Here is a 27,473-nt window from a genome sequence, read left to right as displayed (position 1 = left end):
TTCCTCGTTGGGTTATCCTAATGATCTAATGAATATGTTTTTACCATAAAATGAAATGAATGTAATAATTTCGGACCTGAATATTAAATTAAATCTAATGTTGATTGATTGATGGCAGAAAACTGTTAGATTTAGAATTTTTCACAAAAACGAAATTGGTAATAAATCATTGAGTCAATTAAATCAGTATATATGTCATAAATGAGCGATAATTAAAATCTATTTTAATGAACTATGAAGTTTGAATATTTATTGCAAATATTGAAACATATATTATTGTTATACGGTAAATCAACGTACTTCATTAACTTTATTATTATTTTTGTTGCAAGCTTCTAGAAGTCTAAATGAGTGCCAATTTGATGTTTTTTTTTTTTCTTATTACGTGCGGTTGTTTCTAATTAGAATTTAGAAGATTTTGGAGTTGAAGCATGGAAGCTAAGGGATTAAAAATAGTCGAAAATTATAACAAGTGCTTGCATTCAATTTGAAACAATTGACAACATTTCATATTTTTAAATGCTACTTTTTATTGTCTACATCGAAAGAACGCACTAATTTAAGGTACCCGTATTTTTTTTTATTTTGCGTAAGTCCTATATTTTGGTCATAAAATCTATTTATATTGTTACTTGAAACAAAAGGGCGTATGTAACAAACGTCATTTGTGAGAATCGTGACGTCACGGATCTGTTTCATACACTGGAAAAAACGTTGAATTAATTTACGCTTGAGCATAGACAACAGTGCGAGTGACATAACCTAAAACGTTAAAAATAAAATCACAAATTAACAAGTGTCATAAACGTCAAAACTCAAGTCAAACGATGGTTTTTATCCCGTTTTCAATGACAATGACAATGTCAACCCAATCGGAAGTCATTTTTTTTGCTTGTAGTGGCAGAACTGAAGGAGCTGGGTGACGTCAATTTCCGTTTTGACTATTTTTACAGATTTTGAATACAAAAATTCGTAAAAAAAAATATAATTTTTTTTTTTTTAATCTACAGGAGCCCCTCTCGAAATGGTTTTCGATTTAGGGATATTGAAAATTTTGAAATGTTGTCAATTATCTGTCAGCGGGCGGGCTATTATTGCATTATGTTTCTTTAATCTGTTCCGCAATAGCTTTAGTATATAAGGTTTTTATGATCTTTGTATAATTTGATAAGATTATAGTTAAGCTAGCAGGATTATCAGATAACTATAAATTATAAAATTGAGAGGGCTATACGCGTTGACTCTAGTTTTGATGAATTAATGGTAATCTCGTTTGTGACAAGGTGCGATCGAGTTTAGTATCAAGTGAAAGCGCTTGATTGACCCTCTTGCGGTAATAGTATCGTTAAATACCTGATGTGTCAATTATTTGAGAATAAAAATGTATTTTCTCCAATATGTTCGGAAATGTTCACCTTATTGTAGCAAAAATAGTACGGGAAGTTTTTCATTATGGTCAAACTCAAATAAATAAAAAATCAAACTATTATTGTCGGTTGTTAGCGGACGGGAAGTTATCGTGCGAATACTGCTTAATAAAATCAAAGAATCTTTTATTTTTATTAAGGATCTCATGCGTGCTGATATTGAATGGTACTGAATGGCAGAATAGTTGTGCCTTTAAATTAAAAATAATAATAATTAAAGAGGGAAATTGTTTTTGATGTGAAGATTCGATTTGAGTGCTGGTTGATGCTTAAATTATGATTATTTTACCTTATTTCCTTGCATGTTTGGAAATCGAAACTCATCCACGAATTACTCTTTCCCATCCTCTGCAATAATGTACTATTGCCCTTTAATTGAAAGTTTCATGCATTTTTTTTTTTCGAAACATATTTTGTCAAGAACAAGGGTCAGATCGGAATCATTTTTGCGGCCACGAAAATCTGTCAGATCTGGCTTTACGATATTATGTAATCTCCTCCAGGGCTCAGTTAATCAAATGTGTTGTCTGTTTGACAAGGAGCCGCGTTGTAGAGGAAAGCTGCTAATTCGGTCAGCGATGAACAAGTATTTTAAAATATAAACTTGTATTATGCTACGTTTGACTAATAGTACCTAATTTTTTGCAAATCGTGAGGTTCTAGTTGAGATCAAACTTATAGTTGAATATATTATTATAGAAACACTAAACAATGATTTTATTTAAGGTCATAGTTTAAAGTTCTGGTTGTTTTAAGAATCTCCTAATGGTTTAAAAAAAAAGTTTGGAGACCTCCAAACAACAAATATGGGGAGAATATTTAGGGTTATATACAAACTACGTTATAAAAACAGTAGGGATGCAAGATTGTAGAAATGGTTGAGTCTGTGAAGGAGTTTAGAGCTATAACCTCTAAATAAATACTAATATTAAATATGTAGTCCTCGAAATAATAAAGTTTATGTACAGTAGTATATTAAAGAAATTTTATATTTTGAATTGTTTTACCTAGATTTTGATAAGAGACATGAAATAATAACGTTCGTTATGTGTGATTCCAGCAACTGATTTGCTTTTAAATACGCTTTGTGCGTTTAGTCGTATTTATGCCAGTGTTTAAAGATACTTTGCTTCGGAGCAGCAGTGTCTAAAGATACTTTTGTTAATCGGTTTTAAAGCAGTGTCTAGAGAACAGCTTATCCAAGTGATGGGATAGCATTAGTAGTTGTTAACAACTGTTCTAACATATCTAGAGAGAGTTCAATAGGGTAACATATACATCAGTAAAATATCCTTCACTTCAAATCATCCTATCTCTCTCGTTTTTAAAGTTACGATTGTAAAGATTCGTATCAGGATAAAAAAAATTTTTTAGGTATAAGCTGGCTTTTAATCTTTCCGTTTTTATCACGTTTCTGCATAATTCACTTTTTCTTTTAAAAAGTGAATTTCGTGTCACTGTGTCTATTGTAAATTTATTCAATGGAACACCTACATTTGTCAATTGATACACTGAAATGTATTACTTAACATTATGTAGGTATGCCAAAAAAATCATGTCATATAAAATTATTTAAGTGTGAATTTTAATGTTGACAACAGAGTTCAATATTATAATTGCTTATATCCGCTAGATGCTTAAATCAATTAAGTATGCATAAAAACAGAAATTGCGCCATTAAGATTGGTACCATCAGAAAAGATTGTATTGTTTTGAAAAATCTGCTATACTTGCTTGAAAGAGTGGGAAGAAAAAAAAAAACTCATTTTTGGAATGCTTGCATTGATTTGATAAATCTGCCATTTTAGAAGATTGCTGTAACGAATGATAGGTATCGGTATGATATGATATCGAAAAGGTGTGCGTTGATAATCTTCCATTTGACCCTACCAGTTCATTTATTTTTGATATAATAGATGAAATATAATAAAACGTCAAAAATAAAAGGTAATTTATTAGATATATTTGTTGTCAAATACACTTAGAAAAGTAGAAAATAATGGAACATTGGGGAACATGCAATTATGTTCCATAATTTGCAAAAATAAAAATGTAAAGTTGTGCATGATAAATTATATTTTTGCTACTAACACCTGAATCAAGTGTTTCTGTCGGGTTTGAGGCTATTCGGCAACAGCTTAGCAAGGTTTTACGCTAATCACATTAAAAAAAAAAAGTAGTAAGTAACACCGATAGGTTTTGAACCTATAACATACAAACTGAGAATAGTGTAGTGTTACAATCAGAAATCATAAATTATAAATTATGAAAACATTGTTAAAGATTTTATTTGTTAATTTTGATAATTGTTTTAATCTGGTTATTTAGGTATCTATGCTGGAACACATACCAATATGGATTCACACTCAGAATATCTCAGTACATGAGAAACTATTATATTGATCCTATAGAACATAGTGGGGATGGTAACAGCGTTAATTAATAAATAAGTAACATCCGACAGAGGAACAAAATACTGATTTATTTGTCAGGTATGTTTCAGCGAAATAATAAAAATTATTAAGTGTTCATAATATTAAAATTTAAAACTCTTAAACGTAAAATATCATTTTTTTATTTGTAAACGAACAAATTATCTATTCGTTGTACAAAGTTATAATATCTCTGTATAAAAAAACGGGTTAAGCATTTGTGAGACTAACATCGGATAATAGGATTTTTCACTGAGAAAATAACCAACGAAATATTGCCTACATGTATTAGTAGACAAAAGAAGAATATCAAGCTCTAATAAGTTGAAATTAAGATCAAGAATAAACGTTCAAAGTAAAATTCTAATAGAGTGAAACATATGCAACTGACAGTAAATATAAACAAGGGACAACTGAAGACCGAATGTCATGATATACGGGATCTCAAATATATTGATCTAAAATAAAGTTTATACATTTAATGTTATTGATGTAATTATTAGAAGACTGAAAAAGGATTTTAGTTACAGATGAATTTCATGCTGAATAGAAGAATTGTACCTAAATTTATTTATCTGGATAAGAAATATTTTATAAGTTTCCCTAAATGAGCTTTTTCAGCTATTTTCTTTTCGACCTTTGATTGAGTTTCGTGCGCCGGAGTCATGCACGAAGTAGGATGGCCGAATGTCATGATTTTTTAGTAATTGCACCAAATAGTGTATGCAAATATGAATTTTACTTGGCAACATTCTTAAAATACCTAAGTTTAATATCAGGGTGATGGGTAATGTTTAATGGCTTCCCTGGCAATACTAGAGTTAGCAAGTGGCAGGGGTAAGCGGAAGCTAAAGAGAGTGGGGTACAGACTCGTACACTTGGATTGCGGACGTCAAAGAGACGACATCTTGATGGTAACGGGTTGAGCAAAGTTAAAGAGGCATCTCCATTGTATACTTACCTAGAGCAATTAGATATATTTATAATATTTGCTATAAACATTACCACGCGCACGCACGCACGCACGCACGCACGCACGCACACACACACACACGCACACAAAAACACACACACACACACACACACACACACAAGTGCACGCACCATATCTTCTCGGCCCCGCTGTGCATGTACTCGGTCCAGGGCAGGCCGTGGGGGTCGCGGTGCCAGCACGAGGTGCTGAACAGCATGCTGAGGTGGAGCGTGGGCACAGTCACGCCCAGCACTGGGCCGAGGTAGCGGAGCACGTTGTTCGGGTTCCGCGCCAGGACCTGTGAGGAGGTCGAGGGTTCGAATGCTGACACTGCCAGGAACCCACCAGGTGGGCGCTCGTGAACTGATGCCGGACAACCCGCTGGGCTAGTCTTTATACAGAGCTACAGACCCCCGTCTACGCCAAAGAGCCCACCTAGCGAGCGCACATCGTCACGGCTATATCGCCCGGACACCAGCAGAGAAGATTTATTTATTATAATTGAAGTAAACACAAAGACAGCTGGATATAGACTGATTTATTATTTTTAAAAACCTACCCACACCAATACATATTTATGAATATACTACATCTCCCTCTTAATGAATTGTTGAAGTAATCCAATTATTACAAGTTTTAACCGATTTGGATTACAGTAATTATAAGTTATTGTAACTCCTTACAGTATATAATTATAGCTAGTACATTTCATGAAGAGCCTAGATTTTCACTTTTATTATTATGTTATCAAAGTCTAATTTCGCTAGACAGCTTACCTTCGTGAGATGCAGTATCTATAATCTTAATCTTACATATTGGCCGCACAGTTATGAACATAACATACTAATTTATAATGTTTATCCTTCCTATCCTTGTGAATTATTGTTGTGATCATACGTATGCCTAAACTTAATTGCAAACTTGTGTTAAAATAACAAAGCAAGGAATAAATGAAATGAAATTAATTAAAAACAGTTAGATATTTTTAAATTTGCTTGTATCAGGTCCAACTTAACATTAAGATTATTTGTTTAGGTACATACTTTAACTATTACATTCAATAATCGTTCATATATAAAAGTTCTCATATACATAAGGTTTATTTTTGCTAACACGAGGAACTGCAATTACGATATACATGATTGACATAGGTAAATATGTAATATACCTATTTTATATATATTTAACATGGGTTATTATTGCTTTAACTTTTTTCTGGCCTCTATAGCAGCAGCCCTCGGCAAGCGTTGATAGCTATTTTCATTACGCCCTGAGACAACAGGCTGACCGGTCTGAGAACGCGTATCCTGAACCGCGGTGTCGGGGGCCGTATCGAGTGACTCTCCTACGTCGTCGTAAACCCTGTCATCGCTTGAACACCCTGCATCTTCACCGTCCAATATCTCGTGATGAGATGATGCGTGAGATGCAATCTCGGGTTCCAGCTTAATCAGATGCCGCCTATTTCTTCGGTAACGCTTGCCTGAGGCATCCGTTACGAAGTACGATCGCGGCTGTGACGCCCGGCCCGTGACCCGCGCCGCGCGCCTCCTGCCGCCACTGCCGTCTAGTGCGATGACGTCATCACCCGGCTGCAGCTCCGGCAGCGCTCGCGCCCGCTCGTCGTGCCATTGTTTACTCCGCGCCTGATTACGCACTATGTTATCATAATTTATTTATTTATTTATTTAATCTTTATTGCACAAAAGAAAACAATCTTATAGTACAAAAGGCGGACTTAATGCCACGAGGCATTCTCTACCAGTCAACCTTAAGGCTAAGCAGAGAGATTGAGAGCGGTGCTACAATTACAATAGCAAAACAAATCAAGCAAAAATACATGAAATAACATATACATACAAACATAATACACACATACATATATAAATAAATATGTAGATATATATACATATATATAAATAAAGACGAAACATCTGAAGCTAATAAATAAATACATTAAGAATCTTTCATTCTGCTAGCAAAGAAAGCACGTAATGATTTTTTGAAAGCGAACTTATTTGGCGCATTTTTGATGTAAAAAGGAAGTCCATTCCAAAGACGCGCCACCTGCACGGTGAACGAATTTGACATGAACCCAGTCCGGTGAAGAGGGATGGACAGAGACATATTGCCAGAAGAGCGAAGTTGACGGTCGCGGGTAACGCCATAATATTGAAAGAAGGATTTGAGGTATTCAGGAGAATGTGGATCGTTAAGCACAGAAAAAAGAGTGGAAAGCAAGCGAATATTGCGTCGTTGACGAATGGGAAGCCAGCCAAGTTGTGCGCGAAAAGAAGAAACGTGATCATATTTGCGGAGGCAAAAAACGAAGCGAATGCAGTTATTAAGCAGGCGGTCCAATTTATCGAGCAACTCTTCGTTTAAGTCCGGATAACACACATCACCATAATCAATAATGGGCAGTATAAGGGTGTTAATTAGCCGTGTTAATCGACCGTGTTGTCCCTATCCGGTACTAATTTATCCTCATGAATTGGTAATCGCGTATTTAATCTCCTACCCATTAGCAGTTGTGCAGGACTAGCGATTCCATCCCGCGGCGTGGCTCTAAAATTCAATAAACCTAAATAAAAGTCTGAACCCGTGTCCAATGATTTTTTTAAGATCATTTTCATTGTCCTTACCGCTCGTTCGCTGCGACCGTTTGATTGAGCGTAGTTGGGAGATGACGTGGAGTGCCTTAAGTCCCAGACTTCTGCAAATTTCTTGAATTCCCTCGACGCATAGGCTGGGCCGTTATCTGAAATGAGCTCCACTGGAATTCCGTGTCGGGCAAATTGATCCTTTAGTGCTAGCACTACAGCGGCTGAATTTATAGATCTTAAGGGACATACCTCGACAAAGTTTGAAAAGTAGTCGACTAAGAGCAAGTAGTTTTTACTCTTGTACTCAAAACTATCCGAACCAACTTTGGCCCATGGTATGCCCGGTATGAGGTGCGGCACCATCGGCTCCCGCTGCGGCGCGGGCGCGTGCTGCGCGCAGGTGCGGCAGCGGCGCACGGCGCGCTCGACGTCACGCGACATGCCCGGCCACCACATTACCTCCCTGGCGCGCCGCTTGCACCGGTCTATGCCGAGGTGGCCTTCGTGCACCCGCGACACCATCTCTGTTCGGAGTCCGGTCGGAATATACACCAGATTATTCTTGAATAAGACGCCGTCTGTGTATTCAAAGCATTCCCTGCCGTCCCATAATGCTCGCACACATTCATCAGACTCGTGTTTTGAGGTTGGCCACCCGTTTTTGATGTAATTTATTAAAACTTGACATACCTTGTCCTTGCAAGTGACTTGTCTTATTGTATCCATCTTGTTATCACTTATGCGCACCGACCGCAACAAGAAACAGGTTTGATCGTCAACTTCCTGTGAGATCTTATCGCTCATTAAGTCTGGAAGGGCCGCACGTGACAAAGTATCCGCGATGAACATGTACTTTCCGGGTTTGTATACAACAGAAAAATCATACCTCTGAACACGCAACATCATACGCTGCAACCGAGCCGGTACAGCATCCAGGGATTTCTTAAACAGCGCTTCCAAGGGTTTGTGGTCCGTTTCAACTACCACGTCTGATTTCCCGTATACATACTGATGGAACCTCTCGAGAGCAAAAACAATCGCCAACATCTCCTTCTCGATCTGCGCGTAGCGTTGCTGCGTGTCGGTGAGCGTGGCAGAAGCAAACTCAACCGGACGCTCCTGTTGCAGGACAACAGCTCCTAGGGCCTGGCTACTCGCATCTACGGAAAGCACGCAGGGACGATCCGGCGCGAACAGCGCCAGCACCGGCGCCTCACACAGCGCCTGCTTCAACGCGCGCACCACGTGCTCCTCGCACTCGCCCCAGCACCACTCACTGTCTTTTTTAAGGAGGTTTCTAAGTGGAGCTACTTGTTCCGAATAACAAGGAATGAACTTGGCAACATAATTGATCATACCTAGAAACCTTTCTAGAGAGTGCCTGTCACTAGGGCTCGGCATTTCTTTAATAGCCTTTAATTTTTTGTCATCGATTTTAACCCCTTCCGAATTAAAAGTATGACCTAAATATGTTACCTCACTCACACAAAATTCACACTTTTCCTTATTAAATTTTATACCTACTTGTCTCGCTCTTTCAAGCAAACTTCGTAACCGACTGTCATGCTCTTCCTCCGTGGCTCCCCAGACGATAACGTCATCGACGAACGAATCGACACCTTCGAGGTCCTCCAGCAGCTGTCTTATTTTACTGTGAAACACCTCAGAAGCCGAATTAATTCCATATGGTAAGCGTAAAAATTGATACCTACCATATGGCGTGCCAAATGTGCACAGATCGGCACTGTCATCGTCTAACTGGATCATCCAGAACCCGGACCTGGCATCTAACTTACTGAAGTAACGCGCTCCCTTTAACTTTGTCGCTATCTCTGTTACCGTAGGCAACGGGTAGTGCTGACGACGTATAACGCGGTTCAATGGTCGTGGATCGAGGCACACTCGAAAACTCCCATCTTTTTTAGCAACCATAACTATAGCATTTACCCACGAGGTGGGGTGCGTAACCTTACGTATGACACCTAAACTCTCCATGCGAGTCAACTCGGTCAACAACTGATCCCTGACACCTAACGGTATTTTGCGTACAGGACAAATGCATGGACACGCGTCGCTTTCAATAGGTATCTTATACTGACCTGGAAGTTTACCTAGGCCACTGAACAAATCAGTAAAGTCGTCAACGTTTAGCGAATAGACACGTTTTACTAGGCCTAATTCTCTCAGAGCGTATTTTCCAAGAATACTTTGATATTCCCCCTCCGCTATAATAAATTTCAACATAAATTCCTGTTGTTTGTATATGCATTTAATAATACACGAGCCTATAAAGGGAATATAATTGCGACAATATGATTGCGCTTTTATATTGTCGGCGCTTATATCCGAGAGACTAAAGCCTAATTTCACAAAATTAGATTTAGATATTACATTGAGATCTGCACCAGTGTCCAGTTTAAATTTATGTCTTACTAATCTATCTGAACAAAGTAACGGTAATGATTCATACCACTCTGAGTCCTCAATGTGATCGACGTTTTTGATAGTGTCCAAATAATACAGGTCGTCGCTGTCCTCCTGTAGTTGATACACTTTGTTCGATTTACGCGCCGGACACACTTTTTTAAAATGACCTCTGTTTCCGCACAAAAAACACTTAACACTTTTAGCCGCGCAACGAGCCCCGCCGTCACAATAGCTTTCAGCACACGATGCACATAATCGCTCCCGAGCGCTCCCGGCCGCTCCCGCGCCGCCGGCTGCCGCGCCAGCGCCGCCGACGCCGCCGCCGGACGCGCGCGCGCCGCCTCCGCGGCCTCCGCGCCAGCCACGACGCACCGACCCACGCCCACAGCCCGAGCGATTCCTCAACGCATCTACCGACATACTCACTGACTCCTTCTTCACGCCTTCGATCTCCCGGTTCTCTTCACTCGTTATTTCACTAGACTGACATATTCGTATAGCTTTTTCTAATGTCAACCCGTCTGTGCGCAAGAGTCTATCCCGTACTACGCTATCCTTAATCCCGCACACGATGCGATCGCGTAGCAAGCCATCTTCGAGTTTATCAAACTCGCACTGTTGACTAATGATTCTCAAAGCGGTTACATATTCATCGATGCCTTCACCCGGCTCTTGACTGCGTGTGAAAAACTTAAATCGCAGCATAATAACATTTGTTTTTGTGCCAAAATGCTGATCAAACTTTTCAATCAACTTATCAATGTCGTCGCGATCCTCCTCTTTATCAAACTTGAACGTTGTGTACACGTCGTATCCCTCGGACCCGATAAGATTTATTAATAAACTCGCTTGTACATCCGAAGGTTCCTTGTGTTCCGATATTTCAAGGTAAAAGATAGTTTTTAAACAACAAATAATGAATCAATTGTTTATTTGGCAAAATATTCAACTATTCAAAGTATATACATAAATATTTCAAATGTCACCAACCTTACACGAAGACGTCTCGTTCCGAAGTGTGTCAACTGTCAACCGTGACCGACCGGTTGACGTAGCCATTGGTTCACTATGACGTTAGCTAGCAAAGTGTTGCCAGTGCAATATTAATAGTCACGTTACAGTCGGCCATCCTTCAGGAACGAGCCTCTTCGTTCTAGATTTTATTCTAATTCGATTTCACAAGTACGCTACAATCACAATATTCGCAATTCATCTAAAAATCAGAATCTAATAATTCATCTAAGAAAACAACGGAATTCATGTCTCAATTGAATATCATATATAATTTCACACTAATCTATTTGATTTATGAATATCACTCCAATTATAGTCATGAAGTAAGAAAGTTGTTCCCCACAACTGCCTCACTGTCATGACTGCGATGTTTGGAACCACTCCTGGGCGGTGAGTTCATACACCAATCATACCCGATTCCAGACACCCTCCCTGAGTGTGGAAGTTACTTCCTTCACAACCACACAATCAATTATGGATATGATTGAGCCACTCCTGGGCGGCGAGTTCATACGCCAATCCTGCCCGACTCAATCATTCCTCTCTATAATCAAGTCACAAATGTTGGCAGTTTGAGCCACTCCTGGGCGGCGAGTTCGTACGCCAATCATGCCCGACTCAAACATTACTTATTATCCTTTGGTTTTTTGTTTTTATCATATCGCTCTTTTGTTTTTTTTTTATTTTCTTTTATGTTATCCGAAGCCTGAGACCGAATGTCCTGTATTGTTCTATTGTCTACGTTTTGATCCTCAATATCGTCCGCGATTTCGTTTAATATGCCTTGTGACGGGTTTGTGAGTGTTCTACCAAACAAGAGTTCCGTTGGCGTTTTCTTTGTGACGTCATGAACTGTCGTATTTAACCCTAACTGTACATCAGGGAGTAAGTCTTCCCAAGTGTTCTTATTTTTGCCATGCACCATGGAACCAAGAGCAGACAAGATCGTCCTATTATAGCGTTAGACCTTCCCATTGGCCCTTGGTGTAGCAACGGCGTTGAGAACATGTTTCGTGCCAATCGACTGTAAGAAGGTCTTGAATTTCTTACTTGTGAAGCTTGTGCCCCTATCTGTTATTAACCGCGTAGGCGACCCAAAATAACTGAAGAGGATTTTAAATGCCCTAATGCTTTCCTTAGTTTTAGTGCTTCGAACAGGGAAAAGGCTTACGTATTTTGTGAAAGCATCCACCATCACTAATATGTAAGTAAAACCGCGTCTACTTTTTGGGAATGGTCCGAGATGGTCGGCGTGGAGTGTGTGAAATGGAACGTCAACCTTTGGGATGGGGTGTAGTAGTCCCTCTCGGGAGCCTGCTGGCAACTTATGATGGGCACACTCAAGGCAAGCGGATACGTATTTTTTTATAAATTTACGCATCTTTGCGAACCAAAAGGAAGAGCGTATCCGCTCTAGCGTCTTCTCAAAGCCAAAATGGCCTACGCTGTCATGGTTAGCTTTCAAAAGCTGCCAACGAACTCCTTTTGGGACTACCCACCTTGTTCCCCCATCTTTAAGTACGCGAAAGACCCGTCCATTTTTAAGTGTGTAGTCCTTGTAGATACCAACGATCTTAGGTGTTTCCGGGTCTTCCAGGATGTCCTTAATGCGTTTGATTTCGTCATCAGAGGACTGCACAGTGGTTATCCAATCTTCAGTACCAACGGATAAAACATCCAGTGTATGTATTGGATCAGGACCCACTGATACAGGTCCCCTGCTGAGGGCATCAACGTGTGACATTCTTTCACCTGGACGATATTCGATGGTGCAGTCGAATTCTAAGAATTGTATCCACCAGCGTGATATGCGTGGGACAAGGTCCCTTTTAGTAAAAGTCGACCGTAAAGCGTTGCAATCACTAACTATGGTGAACTTTATACCGATAAGGTATGTACGAAATTTGCTCAGAGAACTCACAACAGCAAGCGTTTCGAGTTCAAATGAATGGAGTTTCATTTCGTCAGGCTGAGTTTGACGGCTATAGTAAGCGACTGGCCGCCAGGCATCGGATTGTTTCCTTTGCATCAGTATGCCTGCAATGCCGAGTTTGCTGGCGTCTGTATGCAATTGCGTCTCTGCGGTATGGTCGTACAATGCAAGAACAGGCCTATCTATTAGTTTGTCCTTTATTGTTTGAAAGGCTTGGTTTTCGGGATCACTCCACTGCCAGGGAGTATCCTTTCTCAAGAGGTTCGTCAAAGGCCTCGCTATTACGGCGAATCCCTTAACGAATCTCCTAAAGAAACTCGCCAACCCAAGAAACCTCCTTATTTCGTGTTGATTGGTTGGTGTTGGGAATTTGGCTACGGCTTCAGATTTTGAGAGCCCCGGCCTTATACCATCCTTATCTATCTCAAATCCAAGGAAGTCAATTCTCTCTTGGAAGAAGTGACACTTTTCCATTTTTAAAGTAAAACCTGCTTCTTTTAATAAGCCTAAGACCTCTTTAAGACGTTCAAGCCCCTCCTCGAAGGACTTGGACGGTATCAAAATATCATCCATGTAAATTACGACATATTTTACTTTGGATTTACTGAGGACTTTGTGAATTGCCCTCTGAAAAACCGCAGGAGCGTTTGCCAAACCGAACGGGACCCGATTGTACTCATATAAACCATCAGGTGTGACAAACGCCGTTTTCTCGCGGGAATTCTCGGCTATAGGTATTTGATGATAGCCAGAGGCTAAGTCTAGGGAAGTAAATAACGACTGGCCAGAAAGCTGATCCAATAGATCCTCAATATGAGGCAAGGGATAATGATCTCTTTTGGTGCGGCTGTTGAGGGCGCGGTAGTCTACGCAAAGGCGTTTTTCACCCGACTTCTTTTTGACTAATACGATTGGGCTCGCGTAGGGAGATTCGGACTCACGCACTATTCCATGATCCAACATATCACTAACCATGTCCTGAACTAGCTTACGCTCGGAATGAGCTAAACGATACGGTCTATATACTACCGGAGTAGTGTCCTTAAGGTGAATCTCCATCTCAGTTACGTTAGTAAACCCTAAGTCGTGCATTCCGGTTGAGAAACAATCTTTAAACTCACTTAGTAACTCTTCACATTGGCGTTTCTGGCTGTCAGTTAACTGTTCTCCACACTTGGGTCTCACGGATTCCTGAGGGAGCAACTCATTTGAAATATGCAAAACGCTCTTACTACTTCCTACAAATTTGGCACGTGTAATAAGGGTGTTTTCTTTAAAGTGCAACAACGTTGAACTAACATTTTGAATAAAAAGATTGCAGTTAACACCTTTAACTTGGTATTCGCCTGGCATGAGGTAGTATTCTTGCCCAACAGGGCCCCTAACCGACCCATTCACATAAAAATTGCCATGACAAGAAATGTTAGGCTTTACTGGAACAGATATCATTTCACCTACATCTATGGAGACATCACAAGCCGTATGTAATTCAACTTTCAAGTCATCAACATGTTCTGTTCGTTCAAACTTCAATTCTATCGGAGTTTTAATAATCGTCAACGTAGGTCTCTCCGTGTAGCTATGGCCAAGTAGGACGTTACATTTCATTAAATGGTCATCTACTATAAATACTTCTACATCCCTTTCTTTAATGCCCTGAACCTCTATATCAGCTAAAGCAAAACCCAATGGTAAGTATGGGACGTTGCCTAGGCCTGTCAGGTAAGGACCCGTAACTTCTTTCCAAGTAATACCCAATTGCAAAGCAGCATTTTTCTGAACAAGAGTAGCCTCACTTCCTAAGTCTACTTGGCACAGTATGGGGATACCGTTTACGTTTATTAGAATCCTATATTTGTCGCTCGTATTTTCAGACACTGAAACTCTAAGAACACTTTTCTCTTTAGGTAGATTTTCTTTCGTTTTTGTACAATGTAGAGAATCGTGACCAATAAAATTACAAGTAGTACACTTTACTAGGGGTTTGGGACATTTAAAGCTGGGATGTCCCATACTCTGACAATTAAAGCACTTAATAGTTCCCTTTTGGCTATTACTTTTAGATGCGCTACCGTTAACATCACTGGGCTTTGATAAATAAGTATTTGTGTTACCTGGACGCCTATCACGGTTCATATTATTTGCGTTGTCTAATTGGTTTCTATTATTCGATTTTATAGTTTTAAAGAATTCAAGTACATCTTCAGGCTTGTCAAATTTAGCTGCCTGGGCGCCTACACGCACACCTTTGTCATCAATCGCGTAAAGTAAACAGTCCACAGCTTGCTTTCCAAATATCTTACACCTATTTAAAAGATTAATTTTTGCAAAGTAATACATCTCAAATGATTCCCCAGGGCGTACCCGTCGATTAAGCATATCAGTTAATAATTCAGCGTAATTTTCAGTGGCTGGAAATGATTCTCTTAATAATTCTTTCCACTCAGTCCATGTATGCTTAATTGAGGGTAGACCCTGATACCAGGTCTTCGCAAGTCCAGTAAGTTTTGGCAGGGCGTAGTGAATCGTTTGTTTATCGTTCCAATTATAAATTTCTGAGCATTCCTCGACTTTGTCGAGCCATACATTTACTGTCTGCTCTTTTGACATAGGGTCAAACTCAGGTATGACATTATTTAGACTCGAGCCAGAAAACGATTCGCTATGCCCAGTCTTTGATTTTAATAATTTTACAAACTCATCAAAAAAACTTGATGTTGATTTATGCTTCTCATTTCTATTTCCATCAAAGTTAGGGCTGCGTTCCTTAGCAGGTGTTGTTAGACAACGATCACGAATATGACGGCGGTTTTGTGGCGAGTTTTTGCTACGGGCTTGGCCACGAGAGGCACGCATCGATGGTAAAGAACGCACTTCACGCTCGTCATTTATTCGTGAACGTTTACAACGTACCTCATTTTCAAGAATCCTGAGCTGTTCTCTTTTCCGTCTGAGCTCCCGCTCTCGCTCTCGCAGTGATTCAGTGCTGTCGACGCTCGAACTTCGGCGACGATTGCGACTGCGGCTAGGCCTCGTCCGCGAAGCGCGATCATCACGACGACTGCGACTGCGACTTGGCCTTGTCAGTGAGTTGCGGGGTCTGCGTAGGCTGCGGCTGCGGGTATGTCGCGCACGCGTACTCCGATCATCACAGCGACTGCGCCCACGGCTGCGTCGCGAACCTCCAGGCCGCTTCCTTTCAGTATCTTCGTCACTCATTTTCTGAAACTCATAGGTTTTATGTGAGCTCTTGAAAATTGAAAATCCTTAACAATTAATTAACAGAGCGAAACACATAAAAGTTCAATTTTTCAGTCTGACATTAGATTAATTTTATGTCTGAATAAGATAATCAATCATGTATTATTATTGTTATGAATATGAGGGTAAGTCACAAAAACAAGTTATTGTGAGGTTATCTATTCACCCCATAGTATCATGATTATTTCCTTTAAATCCATGTTTATCCAATCCACCTCTATTTATTTTTACGATTAATTGTACATAATGTATATAAATATATTCCTTCTTTCTATTGTTAACTATATTTTTGTATTTTATCGATATTTGAAGTAATTAAAAAACAACTATCAACCGGTTTTCTTTAATCCATCTTCATCTGCTTCAAAATGTATTATTTTTACAATTATAAACACTAAATTCATATAATATTGTTAGTTCTTTAATATTTCACTTATATTTTTGCAATTAACTGACTGTTTTAAAAAAAAAATTAAACAATGTCGGTAGGATTCCGATTTGAAATCCATATGCATCAGTTCACTAACGGATTATTTTTAAAATAAACGGTACTTAATATGTCTAAATATTAATATTCTTTCTGTTTTCACTCATATTTTTGGTATAGATAACATTTTTATTTATTTATTTGAATTCAATAATGTTCGAGCTAGTGGCGTGGTACGTACGAAAAGTTTATTTATTTTTTTCGCAACGATCCCTACTTCTGATATGTTCCGATATTTCAAGGTAAAAGATAGTTTTTAAACAACAAATAATGAATCAATTGTTTATTTGGCAAAATATTCAACTATTCAAAGTATATACATAAATATTTCAAATGTCACCAACCTTACACGAAGACGTCTCGTTCCGAAGTGTGTCAACTGTCAACCGTGACCGACCGGTTGACGTAGCCATTGGTTCACTATGACGTTAGCTAGCAAAGTGTTGCCAGTGCAATATTAATAGTCACGTTACACTTGTATACACCAGATGCCTTTAAAAACACTTTAAACTGCTTTAACCATTTGCGCCATGAATCAGCACGATTCGCCGGGCCGCCTTCTAAAGCTAATTCCGTAGGAGGACGCGCGTGCTCCATTGTTAAAAACACGTATTTACTAACAGTGCACTTGTATTAATGTTAAAAGTTCACCGCACGACACTTAATAATGTAATTTATTCGATATTTCCGAGCACCGCTGCCACCATGAAGTAAACACAAAGACAGCTGGATATAGACTGATTTATTATTTTTAAAAACCTACCCACACCAATACATATTTATGAATATACTACAATAATATTATTTACTCCGATATGCTCGGAAATGTTCACCTTATTGTACTCAAATAAAAAAAAAACAGTATTGTCGTGTTTTAGCGGACGGCATACAGCCAATTAATATAGCCGCGGGCCGCGTCTACACTAGGGAATGCAAAAACCGGAGGTTTTTCAAAACCGGTTTTTTCTTCGGTTTTCCAAAAAAAAAAACCGAAACCGGTTAAAACCGGTTTCGGTTTTTAGAGTCAACAATTCTTAAATTCATCGCCATGGAATGAAGAAAAGATTGCTTCACGTGTAAAAACTAATGCTAGTATAGTAGATACACGATTTTATCACGAAATTAAAGACAGAATATCTGACTATTTTATTGTATTGTATGGGAATTGTCAAATGACTTAATGTTATTTGTAACTAGGAATAGGAACAAACCAATTTTATTAAATTATTTTTTTGGTTAGTTGGTTAGACACCGAAGGGATTTTCGACAGCCGAATACAGCTCTGCCGTTTGGCTGAACAGCGCTCACACTTCCCTGGTTGACGTCCAACTCCATCACACGATGCGTCTCATCTCTGGATGCCTCAAGGCCACACCGATCTATTGGCTACCAGTCCTATCCCCCCACATACTACCTCATATGCGGAGAGAAAGATACCATGGCCTTGAAATACAAAAGATCCGGCCATCCCCAAACTTACCTGTCCATGAAGACCTTCACGATCTTAAAAAGACAAGACTTAAGTCTCGCGATCCTCCAGCGCTGAGATTCCATGATCCAGCACCAATGTCTAACCTACGGGATTCTTGGGAATCTGAATGGGAATCAAGATTTCTCCCTGGCAAAGTCTCCAAGCCTAATACCACGACACGACCTGCTGGCTTTGAGGAGCCCCGACGCATTTGGTGCATGCTGAATCGGATAAGGACGGAAGTTGGAAACTGTGCCTATCTATGGCACAAATGGAACTGGTGCGAATCACCAGTATGCCGGTGTGGAGCACCCGAGCAGACCGTACACCACACGGTATTTGACTGTCCTCTAACCAAATACCATGGGCAAGTAGAGGATTTTACCACCTTAACTAAAGAAGCTGTATAGTACTTAAAAACTGTAAATCTTTGAAGTAGAGTAACAAAAAGCCATACGAAAAAAAAACCCGAAGGGATAGGTATTTTTTTCTTAAATATATGACTATCAATTTATAATTTAATGTTATTTGTCTTAAATCAAATGGCCCAATCCGAAATCTTGCTCTACGTTTTTCGCTGTCTTCTAGTATATATTCAAGTAGTTAATTCGTTTACTGTTACTACCTTCCTTTATAAAAATATTTGTTAAGTTATTATGGATTTGTAAAGTAGGAAATAAATGAAACAAGCTAATACAACAAATTCACGTCACGTGTTTCTTCTCGAAAAGTCAATTAGAAACTGATGGTGTTAGCTTAAACTGAGCAGGTAGTCAAGTAATTCCATTGAACTACCCTTTCCTATTAGTGCGAAAGAGACAAAAAAGGTTGTCGGTAAGTCGTTATCACCGAACCAACAAAAGACTTTAAAGCTGCCATTGATATAATTGATTACGTGGAATTTTTCTACAGCGCATCGCATAATAAAATTATAAGTAAGACCTTTTATACCCATTTTTATTAAAAAGTACTCCTATACAATTCGTACACCAGCACGGATGTCCTGCCACTGCCAGTAAGTACTTTATATTATTTAAATCTATCGTATTTTTGTATTTTGTACCGTAAAAATTCATTTAGCGTTACAAATGATCAAACTAACACAACAGCACATTATTTGATTTGATATCGATTCAACCGGTTTAGGACCGATTTATACCTTTATAATGAATAAAACATGCAACTTAGGTAAATAAAAAAACCGAATAAAACCGAAACCGGTTTTTTCAAATTCTAAAAACCCGGTTTTGGTTTTCCGTCAAAAAACCGGTTTTAACCGGTTTTTTCGGTTTTGGTTAAAACCGGTTTGCATTCCCTAGTCTACACGACCCGGTCAGCGTCATTTCAAGATATAGGATAGAGTCGTGTAAGACCGACGTGTATGATCGTGCGAATACTGCTTAATAAAATCAAAGACTATATAACTTTTATATTTTTTTAAGGATCTCATGCGTGCAAATACAGCTTATATTGCACAATTATATTGAATGAGCGAATATTGAATGGTACTGAATGGCAGAATAGTTGTGCCTTTAACTTTAAAAAAATAATTAAAGAGCGAAATTGATTTTAACGTTTTTGATGTGAAGGCTCGATTTGAGTGCTGGTTCATGTTTAAATTATGATTATTTTACCTGATTTCCTCGCATGTTTGGAGAAAAGCACTGTTAGGGTCCTACTGGACGTAGAAATGAAAATGCGGACTGTATTAAAATAGGCTGGTTTATTCCGCCTCAATTACAGCTGAATCCCGGCCAAACAATTATAAAAATCTACTACGGTATTCGTCCGTTGCCGGTGGAGTATATGAAGCCGAGTGTGTGCCGCGTGGCGCTTGCGGCTTGCCGCGATGACGTCGCGCTCTGTCCGCCGCCCGCGCGTCTCCTCTCGTGCGTATGTCCAGTACTTAACAAGCACTATATATGCCTCGGCAGGAACAGCAATTCGTGGATTCGTCTTCTTTGTCGGACTCCGCTTCGCGTCGTCCGACAAAATCAAATCTCATCCACGAATTGCTCTTTCCCGGCCTCTGCAATAATGTACTATTATAGACATGCAACAAGTTTTTAATATCATAAATTACGAACTGGAAACTAACTTCTGTATATTTTGAAACCTATATAATGGTGTGGTGTAAAACCAATTAATACGTAAAGTAACACGAAGAATTTTAATAATTGCTTTATAGTCTCGATTAATATTAGTTGTCTGTTGATATAAAAGTACAGTCAGCGATATTTTTTTTAGAAACCTACCTTGAGATTCCAGGGGTGCGCGCCGTAGTCGGCCTGCGGGTCCTTCGGGAAACCATAACCCTCCTCTCCCGTGTCTATGGACGCCGTGTTGGCCACTGAACAAAAAAACATAAATATATTAAATTATTAACAAACTAAAGAAACACTACCCATTAATGCGTTTGAGGCATCTACCGGGTGTTTCCTGTAACACGAGCAAATAATTAAACCATATATTGTACTCCTAAAACGATATAACTTTTGATTAACAACTTTTAAAACAATATAGATCAATTAATTGCTTTTGGTAACTGTAGTTACCAACTGTCACCCTTATTATATTATAATAATAGAGGTCACTGAAAAATATGAAGTCGATAAATTGACATGAATGTAATTTGTAATCGTATGTTGCATAAATAAATAAATCTATATCTTATACCTTTAAACGAGCAATTCTTGTATATATATATATTTCCGGGATCTCGGAAACGGCTCTAACAATTTTGCTGAAATTTGGTATATGGGGGTTTTTGGGGGTATACAATCTATCTAGATTAGTCTTATGTTTGGGAAAACGCGTGTTTTCGAGTTTTCATGCGTTTTTCTTTCGACGCAGAATATGGTCGCTAATTTCGTGTTGCCGGCCACTGTCCGTCTGGTTCAGCGGGTTACGACGCGGACTGCTAAACGAGTGTTACGGGTTCGAATCTCGCCCGGTGACTAACTTTTTTCTTTATATGTTCAAATTTATATATTTTTTTTTAATTTTTATTGTTTTAGACAAGTTTAATTTAGTAAAAAAAATTGTTAAGATTACCACCTATACACCACCATATTACAATAAATAGTTATAACCGAGCAAAGCTCGGTCGCCCAGGTACTATAAATCTAAATGTATACCGATGTGCTCGGTGCCAAGCAGCACGGCGCGCCAGTACGCCTTCTCGACGTCGACGGCGCCCGGCGGCTGCTTGGACGGGTCGAAGTGCGCGTCCATGAGCGACGTCGCGATCTGAAATATGATCACATTATTTATTTTACAGTACATATGGGGCTACTTTATAGCACTAGTGCGAGAAGTAGCATATTACGTTACTGTGTCGAACATTTAAAGGGCCATATGTACTGTAAAACGTTGTACGATACATGTGCGAATAGGTAATTCGCAACTCGTGTCGATTTAAAACACTCCCTTCGGTCGTGTTTTAATTTATCGCCACTCGTTTCGAATTTCCTATTTTTCGCACTTGTATCGTAATGTACTATTTCATCACACTTGCTCGAAAGAGATCTTATTTCATGCAGGTGTGCTGAAGGACAAAGGCTTATTTTATTCCCGCGGGAGTTATGTATTGTGAAAAAAAGCTACAACTCCCTAGGGAGTTATAGATTTTTTATTTAATTATGTCACTTATTCAAACAAACAGAGTAGCATAAATGAGTTTTACTTTTAAAATACTGACGTTTATAATTTAACATTTTTGTTTATGTTTAAAATTATTTAATTTTTATTAATTTAACAGCCGTTTAAAATATTTTTACATAATTTTCAATTGTGGCTGAATGCCGAATAGGTCTGTGCCTCACCTGTCAAGAAATTATAAAATGGCGGACGAATGTTTGATATGTCACCGTATTTAAGAATTATTTCGCTTAAAATTTTGTTTTTTCTTCGCAAGTGTGATGAAAAACATTGTGTGTAACTCCGAGGGTAAGAATATTGCAAACTCGGGTCTTAAATTCCCTCGTATCCAAAATTTCACTTACCCCCTAGTTGCACAATGTACTATTAATCTCTCCTAATCGGAAAGTTCACCTTTCATAGGCTAATAGCCGGGTGGAAAATTGCATTTCCCACCCTAGGGTGGAAAGTATTTTTTTTAAATTTGTAATTCGAGCAACGGCTAACAGCCATATAAGCCATATTATTCAGTTAAAAGCTCTCAAATTAGCTTCCGCATTTTCCTACAAAGTATTATCGAAATTAAATGTCAATTGCATTATCAAAAAAATACACTACTTGTATTTTATATTTAAATGTATGAAATAAACATAAATATTTGTTAATAAATCAATATGAATGTTTAAAATATTATCATTACATTACATTCATTCATTCAGTTTCACTTTTTTAAGGCGCGTATTCATGAAGGCCGTTTCAGACACATCCCAATTTAAGATCGGATTGTCTATGGTTTTAGATTTTTTCCGATCAAAATGTAAATGGCGCCAATTTCAGTCATAACTCATAACCTACATTTCTTGTTTGTGTTTGACTTTCCTCATAGTCGAAATGAAAAGTAGAGTGTTTAACTCGGGTAAAAGTAACCATCTCACCCTCGAAAATATCTCGGGTGATATGGTTCACTTTCCACACACTGTTTAACAATCTACTGTTTTTATTCTATTGTATTATGGCAACAAAGAGTCATTACGTCAAAAGATATAACATCCTACTCAATCAGTGTATCTTTTCTACAGTGAAGACCGTATCCGTTTTGAATGATTATTACCATACATAGAAGTTATTGTGGCAAAATAAAGTGATTGACAAAATCAAATATCGACATTTCTATTATCGATGTTACCTTAGCGTTATTAGTTATTTGTGTCCCAAGGGAGGAAAAGTAGGAAATTGCGTGCCGCGTGTAAAATTGTTACCCGAGCCGAAGGCGTGGGTGACAAACACGCGGGATGGAATGTCCTACGTTTCCTGCCGTGGTGCGCATACTATTGTTCTGCTAGACGGAGGCGGAAAGCGGCAACTTCGTTTAGCGCAGCGGGAGCAAAGTCCGCCCGGAGGGCAGAAAATATATTTTAAACATTGTATAAAAAGATAGCTACCGCAAAATACACAGCACGTTCGATATCTTCTTTGATACAGCCAATTGGTAGTTTCTTATTTTTTGGCACAGTATTCTACATTTAACGTTTTTATTTTTAAATACTTAATATATGTATTAAATAAATTATGGTCCGATTTATAATTGATTTGCATTCTTGAAATTATTAATCTATGACTGACTTATCTATAACATATTTGTCGATGTTTCATTTTCTCAAGCACTCGTTTTTGCCACAATAAGTTCTATGTCTGATTATTATTGAAAAATACCTCAGGATTCTCGCTAATATAAGAACCCCCGATAATTGCAGACGGTCCCATAAGAAATGTATGTATGTAAACACTTTTTTCAAATTTGTTAACAATTTGAATAATGGGGTCCCAGCGCGCACAAGCGAAACGTCTGGTTGACGTAATTGGTGAGGTGGCCGAAGAGCTGGCGGCTTCCTCGCACAACTTATCAGTATTGCGATACAACGAGGAAATGCCACCAGCATCCTAGGTACAATGCCTCAAGGGCCTATTTTAGATTTAAGCTAGTTATAGTAATCCTCTGTATATATCCATTATGTATTTTGTTAAAAATATTTAATAGTAAACTGTTTTTATTATTACAGGTCTGTTAACTAAAGCTGGCGCGATCAACACATTTACACATTGCGCTTGTGTAGTGTCTGTGAATAAGCGCGCGGCGTGACGTCGCACTGCATACGCAACATGAAATGTCTGCCCGTCTCTCTCGCGCGCGGTCTATCTTATGAGCGTGAAGGAGACAGTTATTGTTTTTCTTTTGCTACTGTTTATAAATACAGCATGATGTTATTGTAAATGTTAGTGTCAGTCAGTCACGTGTGATCGACGCGCGGCGCTGTGTTGTATTTGGAGGTTTATTTTTAAACATGCTGTATAGTGAAATTGCATAAGTGTGAGTACTGTGAACGCGCCAGCTTTAGTTAACAGACCTGTATTTTCATTTATATTAGTTAAAAAAATAGTTCGATTATGTACTAACTATCGATTTTTTTGGGTGTGTTTATTTGTCCTCAGTCCCATGTAGCGCACCAGCTGAGTTCCCACATTTTCCCCTTCGTCATCAGATTCTGACTTACCTTCTTGAATGTGACGAGGTTCATGGACCGCCCCTGCACTATGCAGTCCTCAGCGTCATGTAGCGCACCAGCTGAGTTCCCACATTTTTCTCTTCGTCGTCAGATTCTGACTTACCTTCTTGAATGTGACGAGGTTCATGGTCCGCCCCTGCACTATGCAGTCCTCAGCCTCATGTAGCGCACCAGCTGTGTTGCCATCTTCCACTTCGTCGACAGATTCTGACTTACTTTTTTGAATGTGACGAGTTTCATGGTCCGCCCCTGCACTATGCAGTCCTCAGCCTCATGTAGCGCACCAGCTGTGTTGCCATCTTCCCCTTCTTCGTCAGTTTCTGACTTACCTTCTTGAATGTGACGAGGTTCATAGACCGCCCCTGCACTATGCAGTCCTCAGCGTCATGTAGCGCACCAGCTGTGTAGCCATCTTCCACTTCGTCGACAGATTCTGAGTTACTTTTTTGAATGTGACGAGGTTCATTGTGCGCCCCTGCACTATGCAGTCCTCTGCCTCTTGGAGCGCACCAGCTGTGTTTCCATCCTCTCCTTCGTCGTCAGATTCCGACTCGCACTCGGTGCCCAGCATCCGGTTCTGACGCTGGAAGGGATTGCGGGCCCGTTCTAGCATCTTCTGGTACTTGGTGGTCCAGCATTTTTCCACTTCCGCCATTATACTTTGGCGTTCCTCTGTGAATGGAAAAAGAGCTTAAAAATTGCTACTTGCTAATGAAACAGTAGTTTGGGCTCGGTTTAAAGATTATTTTCACCACAATAGGTCGTAAAAGCTCTCTTAATTATTCAAAAACGGATAAGAAAGTTGGATTCTATCCACATGTGTTGCAAAGTAATTTAATTTAAATTTTGCGGTTGTTTTCTTATGTTGGCTGGTAGAATTGACTTTTAAATGATAAATTTAAATGATAAATATTTAATGACGTTCACTTTGGATTGATTTCGTATGATGGTTTACAGTTACGAGTAGTATTTTCCTTGCGTTGGTGTGGTGGTAAAGCAAAGTTTGTTTAACACACGTGCCTTGAAACCCTCACAACGCTCTAGATTCGATTTTGAAACCTTCCCATTACTCGGGTATCAATATTAGCACGAGCGGTTAAACACAACCCCCTGGTAAAACAACTACTGTTCTCATACATTCAAGGTTCACATTTTGCATTATATGAAATAAATGATTGATTATCTTAATAACTTACGATCGGACAACGTGGCGTAGGGCAGCAGATATCGCATGTATATGGGGTCCAGCTTGCGCTCCGGGTGCTGCAACTTGGTCAGCTTCATCTCGTCGGCGACGCGGCCCCACCGCTTGCGTTGTATGACGTTGCTGAGACCGCCGTTGCGTTCCACGGCGTGGTATAGCCTGGGGAGGTTCACTTCGCTGCCGTCCAACTAAAACAGTAACAGGTTTTTAATCACACTTGCTCGAAATAGTATTTTATGCAACAGTTGTATAAGAAGGGTCAAAAAAGGCGAGTGGCGTGAGTTACGGAAGTAAAGGAATACGCCACGAGCATTTTTTGCACTATTTATACAACGTTGCATACAATGCTTTTCCTAGGAGTCAAAAACAAAAATAATACTAGAATAATACTAGAATCATATAGGTAAACAAACCAAAAGTATACAGCTAAGATACACGAGCATACCTTCATACGCGCCCGGAACCGAACCCAATGTAGCATACTTTTGGCACACAAGAGGTGGCCTTAAGAACTTTGTGATAAAACAACGCAACCTAAGTGTGTTTGGGGTTCTTAGAATTGTCTATTGTATTAGTTGCCTGTGGAAAAAAAAGTACAGTCAGCGATAAAAGCTTGTACCAAAAATGAAATTTTGCCAAAAGCTTATTTATTTTTATTTACCAACGACGCTCTGGGTCTCCAGGGCAAGGGGGCCCAGCGGCTGTACATCTTGGAGATGTACTGGTATATGACCGTGTCGCTCATGTCTGAAGTCGTCCGGGGGAACTATTCCTAGGAGATACTTGGGTCATGTCGCCTGCGGGTAGAGGGTGTACTCTTTTATACTACGTCGGTGGCAAACAAGCATACGGCCCGCCTGATGGGAAGCAGTCTCCGCAGCCTATGTACGCCTGCAACTCCAGAGGAGTTGCCTTCGAGTTGGATCATGTCGCCTGCGGGTAGAGGGTGTACTCACGAGGGGAGACCGCGCGAACACGACGCTCTGGGTCCGCAGGTGCGCCTTGATGGCAGCCAGCTCCCTGGACACGGGGCCCCAGCGGCTGAACATCTTGGAGATGTACTGGTATATGACCGCGAAGCGGATCGTGTCGCTCATCGTGCATGTTGGTTTGAAGTTTTCAGGGGGAACTATTTTGCAGAGGCCGTATTTTGAGGCCTCGGGGGCGATTTTGTCATAGTATTTTATCGGATCCTGTAAATAATAAGTTAATAATCATATACACATAATTTCATGATAATAAACATTGTTAAGTGGAGATAAAAACTTAGTTTCTCTGCCCCTAATATTTATTTTAACCGATCTAACATGATTTATTCGAAGGGGGGAAACGAATAATGCTACCATAGCTATCGCGTGGAAACCGGACGGAAGCCGAGGCTCGGGGCGTCCTGTACACTCTTGGCAACGGTCCGTCCTAAGAGAGTTACGAGCGGTCGGGTTGAGCTGGAGCGAGGCCAGAAGACGAGCTGAAGATAGGAAGGCGTGGCGCGAGCTTGTGAAGGCCCTTTACACCTCTGGGGTGCTTTAGGACAACAACAACATGATTATAATGTAAGACTAGGGTAAAAGTTGCGTTACTTAAACTCAATTTTAACTAAGCTTGTGAAAATGTAATATAAAGTTAAGAAACGAATATAAACAGATTAGAGATGCAACGAATATCCAATTACTATTCGGTATCCGGGCAATTTTTTACAATACGGCCGGTTTCCGGATAGTGCGTAGTATCCGGCCGGATTCCGGATAGTGCTGCTTAGTATCCGGCCGGATTCCGGATAGTAATTTAGCACGATATTTATGAATACAATATGCACTAAACACTACTAAATCTTATAAATAACGAAACAAAGTTAATAAATCTGCACTCGCTATGAAAATATTAAATCAATAAAATAAAATAAAATAAAAATCATTTATTTCAGACCTTGGTCCATACAGTGTTAGTACGACTTACTCTAAAAATTATATTAAATTATTATTGAAATAAATTAAACTTACAATATTTTAGGGTTTAAACTTACAATATTTTAGGG

The 27,473-nt window shown here is 39.4% G+C and overlaps 1 protein-coding gene across 1 annotated transcript; it reads right to left on the bottom strand.

Moving 5' to 3' along the window:
- Positions 1-593: 593 nt before the first annotated feature.
- On the bottom strand, positions 594-27,473 carry LOC133534037 (protein Jumonji-like). Its single transcript, XM_061873129.1, has 6 exons — positions 26,395-27,473; positions 25,431-25,626; positions 24,677-24,906; positions 21,169-21,280; positions 20,287-20,381; positions 594-5,130 (listed from the first exon to the last, which is right to left on the bottom strand). The coding sequence occupies exons 1-6, from the start codon at positions 26,533-26,535 to the stop codon at positions 4,861-4,863; spliced, it is 1,044 nt and encodes a 347-aa protein (XP_061729113.1). The 5' UTR covers positions 26,536-27,473; the 3' UTR covers positions 594-4,860.

Source organism: Cydia pomonella, unplaced genomic scaffold (assembly GCF_033807575.1).
Source record: "Cydia pomonella isolate Wapato2018A unplaced genomic scaffold, ilCydPomo1 PGA_scaffold_45, whole genome shotgun sequence".
Classification (NCBI taxonomy): domain Eukaryota; kingdom Metazoa; phylum Arthropoda; class Insecta; order Lepidoptera; family Tortricidae; genus Cydia; species Cydia pomonella.
This window is presented reverse-complemented; position numbering and strand designations above follow the sequence as displayed.

Bases quoted from the DNA above. Each gene is read 5' to 3' on its own strand.
- LOC133534037 (XM_061873129.1), bottom strand. From the start codon at position 26,535: ATGAGCGACACGATCCGCTTCGCGGTCATATACCAGTACATCTCCAAG. The intron at 21,281-24,676 runs GTAACTCAGAAT...ATCATATTTCAG, and splicing joins ACCTCGTCACATTCAAAAAA to ATCGCGACGTCGCTCATGGA. The intron at 20,382-21,168 runs GTATACATTTAG...TTTTTTGTTCAG, and splicing joins GCTTGGCACCGAGCACATCG to TGGCCAACACGGCGTCCATA.